This window comes from Chrysemys picta, chromosome 13, assembly GCF_011386835.1.
Source record: "Chrysemys picta bellii isolate R12L10 chromosome 13, ASM1138683v2, whole genome shotgun sequence".
NCBI classification, from domain to species: Eukaryota; Metazoa; Chordata; order Testudines; family Emydidae; genus Chrysemys; species Chrysemys picta.
Window position 1 is genome coordinate 5,751,966 of NC_088803.1, and position 5,115 is coordinate 5,757,080.

At 62.7% G+C, this 5,115-nt stretch overlaps 1 protein-coding gene across 1 annotated transcript; it reads left to right on the forward strand.

Annotated features, from left to right (window-relative positions):
• Positions 1-1,100: 1,100 nt before the first annotated feature.
• LOC101930995 (zinc finger protein 722) lies at positions 1,101-4,793 on the forward strand. Its single transcript, XM_065565324.1, has 2 exons — positions 1,101-1,177; positions 2,157-4,793. The coding sequence occupies exon 2, from the start codon at positions 2,491-2,493 to the stop codon at positions 3,100-3,102; it is 612 nt and encodes a 203-aa protein (XP_065421396.1). The 5' UTR covers positions 1,101-1,177; positions 2,157-2,490; the 3' UTR covers positions 3,103-4,793.
• The last annotated feature ends 322 nt before the right edge of the window (positions 4,794-5,115 follow it).

Consider the following 5,115-nt stretch of genomic DNA (forward strand, 5'->3'; position numbering starts at 1 on the left):
CGCAAAGGAGGAAATTTCAGGTGCTTTGGTCTGGTACTGACGCCACTGTGTGTGTGTCCGTGTGTGTGTCTGTGCCCCCTGCTGGCGGGGACGGGCCCTGTCCCGTGTGTCCGTGTGTGTCCTGCGCCCCCTGTGTGTTGTGTTGAGTTGTGTGGAAGGGGGAATGTGTCAGCCCCAAGCTAGAGTGATAGAGACCCAGGTGAAGGGGGGACCTAGAGCGAGGGGTGGAGAGAGAGTGGGGGAGGGGAGGGGCAATGGAGGGGGGATGGGGAGGAGTGGGGGTGGGGAAGGGGGCAGGGGAGGGATGAAGGGGAGGGGCTGTGGGGATGGAGGGGAGGGGGCTGGGGAGATGGAGAGGGAGGGGGGAAGGGTGGGGGTGGGGAAGGGGAGAGGATGAAGAGGAGGGGGCAGGGGAGATGGAGGGGGCATGGGGGGCTGGAGGGGAGGGGGCAGGGGTGGGGGAGGGGGGGATGAAGGGGAGGGGGGGCAGGGGAAATGGAGGGGGGTGGGGGAGGGGGGATGGAGGGGGGATGGGGTGGGGAGCTGAAGGGGAGGGGCAGGGGTGGGGGAGGGGGGATGAAGGGGAAGGTCTTGGGAGATGGAGGGGGGATGGGGTGGGGAGATGAAGGGGGGATGGAGGGGAGGGGGCTGGGGAGATTGAGGGGGATGGGGCTGGGAAGATGGAGGGGGGATGGGGGTGGGGAGATGGAGGGGGGCCGGAGGGGAGTGGGCTGGGGAGATGGAGGGGGGATGGGGTGGGGGGCTGAAGGGGAGGGGGCTGGGGGAAGGGAGCGGCGGGGGGGCGGGTGAGGGACAGAAGGGGGAGGGGGCTGGGGGAAGGGAGCGGCGGGGGGGCGGGGGAGGGACAGAAGGGGAGGGGGCTGGGGGGCGGGGGGGGCGGGGGAGGACAGAAGGGGAGGGGGCTGGGGGGAGGGAGCGGCGGGGGGCGGGGGAGGGACAGAAGGGGAGGGGGCTGGGGGGAGGGAGCGGCGGGGGGGGCGGGGGAGGACAGAATGGGAGGGGGCTGGGGGGAGGGAGCGGCGGGGGGCGGGGGAGGACAGAAGGGGAGGGGGCTGGGGGGAGGGAGCGGGATAGAGGCGGGGGGAGGGAGGGAGACGCAGCGGACGCGGCGCAGGGACCCGGCTGCAGCTGCAGCGAAGCCCCCAGCCCAGAGGAGGCAGGTACCAGACCCCCCCTCCCCCCTCCGCCCCACCCCATCCACCACCCACAGCCCCCCACAGCCCCCCTTTCCCCCGACACCCCGTTTTCCCTCCAGGCCCCCCAACCAGGGTGCTCTGTGCCCAACAAAGTCTGGGGGCAGCATTTGGGGGTAACAGTGGGCTAGGGGCGTTTTGGGGGTGCGGGTTCAGGAGGTTTGTGGAGGTTGAGGGTTATTTTTGGGGGGCGTGCAGGGCAGGGCTGGGGAGGTTTGGGGGGCTGGAGATTTTGGGGGGCACAGAGGCAGGTTAGGGCTGGGGGGCTTGGGGGGTACAGAGGCTGAGCTGGAGACCTTTTGGGGGGCACAGAGGCGGGGCTGGGGGTGTTGGGGGATTATTTTTGTGGGGGTGGGTATCCTCGGGGTGATAGGAGGAGGGTCTGTTTCAAGTGAGGGCAGGCGTGTAAGGGGGCGTCCTGTGCACGTGCAAATTGCTGGGCAAGGGTGTGTGCAAAGCGTGCAAGGGAAACCAAGACGTGTCCCCAGATCTCTGTGCCGGGTGAGTGTGTGTACACACAGGGGTGGGCCCAGGGCTGTGCATTTTCCCTTGGTGTTTGCACACGGGCGTGGCTCTCCCTGCCTTTGCACAAGCACACGTCTCCCCATGCGTGTGTCTCCCAGCCTTTGCACAAGCACGTGTCACCCAGTGTCTGGCTCCCAGCCTTTGCATAAGCGCACGTCTCCCGTGCGTGTGTCTCTCAGCATTTGCACAAGTGTCAGTTTCCTGGCATTTGCACACATGCGTGTCTCCCAGTGTGTGTCTCTGGCATCCCCCCCCATCACCTGGCCTTTGCACAGGCGCGTGTATCCCAATGCCCGCGTCGCCCGGCCTCTGCCCACACCTGTCTCCTGGCATCTGCCCCCCCCCCCATTTTTCGGCATTTCTCCAAGCCCTTGTGACGCCCTTTAACCCGCCTCTCCCTTTTCCGCCCCCCTACAGCCGCCATGGGCTAACCCGGCCACCCCGGACCTCCCCTCCCCCATGTCGGACGCCTCCCGCCCCCAGCCAGGCGCCCGCGTTCCCGCGGCTTTGGGACCTGCGCCCCCACGCCCGCTCGCCCCCCCAGGGCCGCGGCTACGGCTGCCCGACCTGCGGCAAGGCCTTCGCCCGCTCCTCGGCGCTGCTCCGCCACGAGGCCGCGCACCGCGGCGAGAAGCCCTTCCGCTGCGCCGAGTGCGGCAAAGGCTTCGCCCAGGCGGCTCAGCTGGAGACCCACGGGCGGTCGCACACCGGCGAGCGCCCCTTCGCCTGCCCGCACTGCGCCAAGGCCTTCATGTCCTCCTCCCACCTGGCGCAGCACCGGCGCACCCACTGGGCCGAGCGCAAGCACGGCTGCCCGCTGTGCGGCAAGACCTTCCTGCGCCCGTGGGACGTGGCCCAGCACCAGCGCTTCCACACGGGCGAGCGGCACTTCCGGTGCGAGCGCTGCGGGCGCGGCTTCTTCCGCTCCTCCGACCTGCTGCGGCACCAGCGGGTGCACACCGGTGAGCGGCCCTTCCGCTGCGAGCGCTGCGGCAAGACCTTCGCCCGCTCCTCCGTGCTGGCCAAGCACGCCCGCACCCACACCGGCGAGCGGCCCTACCGCTGCCCGGCCTGCCCCAAGGCCTACGGCACCGCCTCCCAGCTCACCGAGCACCAGCGGGTGCACACCGGCGAGCGGCCCTACCTCTGCTCCGTCTGCGGCAAGACCTTCGCCTACTCCTTCCTGCTGCGCCGTCACCTCAAGATCCACACCGGGGAGCGGCCCTACCCCTGCCCCGAGTGCCCCAAAGCCTTCAAGACCTCGGGGCACCTGCAGAAGCACCGGCTGATTCACACCAGGGACAGCGCGGCCGGGGGGAGGAGGCAGCGGCGGAAAAGGGAGGCGGGGCCGGGAGCGGAGTGAGAGGTGGGAAAGGGGGTGCCCCCACCCCGTCCAGGGAGACTCACCCCCTCCCACTGTGGGGGATGCTCATTGGGGCGTCTTCGGAGAGGGGGTGCAGAGACTACAGAACCCCCCAAATTGAAAGCATGGTGAACCCCCAAATTAAAAGCCAGCGTCCCCCCCAAATTGGCACATTGCAGCCCCAAATTAAAAGCCAGCATCCCCCCCCAAATTGGCAGTAAGATGCATGCTCAAGTTAAACGCCAGGTTTACCCCCATATTGGCAAGTTGCACCCCCACATTAGAAGCCATGTTCTCCGCTTAAATTGGCAGCAAGATGCAGCCCTAAATCCAGCCCTAGATTCACCCTTTGACTGGCAAAATGTGGGTCCAAAATCAGAGGACTCGGGTTCCCCCAAAAGCTGACAGCAGGATTTAACTCCCAAATTGACAGTCAGGTTCACCCCAAAAGAGCAAAGTTCCTCCCCCAAAATGGAATCAGGTTCACCCCAAAATTGGCAGCCAGGTTTGCCCCCAAATACCAACAAAATACACCCCCAAATTAACAGCAAGGTTCACCCCAAAACAGAATCAGGTTCACCCCAAAATTCACAGCAAGATGCACCCCCAATTTCAGAACCCCCAAACTGACAGAAGGCTGCCATCATTTATAGAAGACACCCCCAAATTAGCCCTCACCCCAAAATTTCATAGCAGATTCACCCCCAAATTAACAGCCTGGTTCACACTACAGTTATTAATAAGATGTGCCCCGAATTCAGAGCTGGAGTCACCCCTACATTTATAGCAGTTTGCTGGGAATTGCACCCTAACATCAGCGCCGTCTTTGCCCCCAAATTTCACAGTGGGTTCACCCCAAATTTATAGCAGGAATCAATGCATAAAACTGGCACAGCGGTCCCAAGTTCAGAGCTGGGTTCACCCCAAAACTGACAGCAAGATTCACCCCAATTCTGTCACAAATTAACCATCTGTTCACCCACAAATCATAGCAATTTCAACCCCTCTAATTGACAGATTCATCCCCAAAATCAGAGCATGATGCTACCCCATTTTACAGCGATTCACCCCAAATTGGTGGGGTTCACCCCCAAATCACAGCCAGATTCACCCCATCAGCCAGCCCTGAGAACTGACAGAATTCACCCAATGTCACTGTATGTTTCAGCGTCCCCCCAAATTGACAGATTCACCCTAATTTCACGGGAAGATCCCTCCTCCCAAATCACGGCTAGGTTCAGCCCCATTTCATAGCAGGCGAGCACCCCCCTAAATTGAACAAGATTCACCCCCAAATCAGCAGCATTCACCCCAAAATTTCCAAGCGGGGAATCAACCCCAAACTGACTGTGACACCTCCTCTCAAATTCACCCCAAAATTTCACAGCATGCTTCCCCCCAGCTGTAAATAAGAGAGAAGCAGACCTTTCCCCCCCTCCATAGACTCTGGGCCCCTGGGGTTCCCTCTAAGCCTCCTCTGGCAGGGGGCAAGGTTACCCTCTTTTTTGAGGGGGCTGTTGGATGGGGGGGTGCATGTCTATACGTCTCTATTGTGGCCTGATGCGCTCCGGGACTGGGAATTGCCAGATCGTTGTCTCTGTAGTGACCTCCTGAACCCTGAAATGTATATGGTGTTCCCCCACCAAGTCCTCCCTCATACAGTAAAATGTGGTTTGGTCCTATATACCTTATATGGGCCCTGTGTGGTTATTGGGAGCTGCAAGCGGCATGCAACATGCCCACTGGCCACCAGGGGGCATCTGAATAGCTGGGCGTGGCCCAGTTGCCTGGGTTCTCCAGCAGGGGGTGCCGTGACATTGGTTAGGAAAGGGAACCTGCAGAGGCCTGGATACCTGTGTTCTCCAGCAGGGGGCGCGGTGACACTTGAGAAGTTGGGAGAAGGGCCCGGACACCTGGGTTCTCCAGAGGGGAGGAGCGCCTGACACTGGGTGAGGGAGGGGCCCTTGGGCTGCAGGAATGGGGCGCTGTGACACCAGGATCAGAAGATTGCTG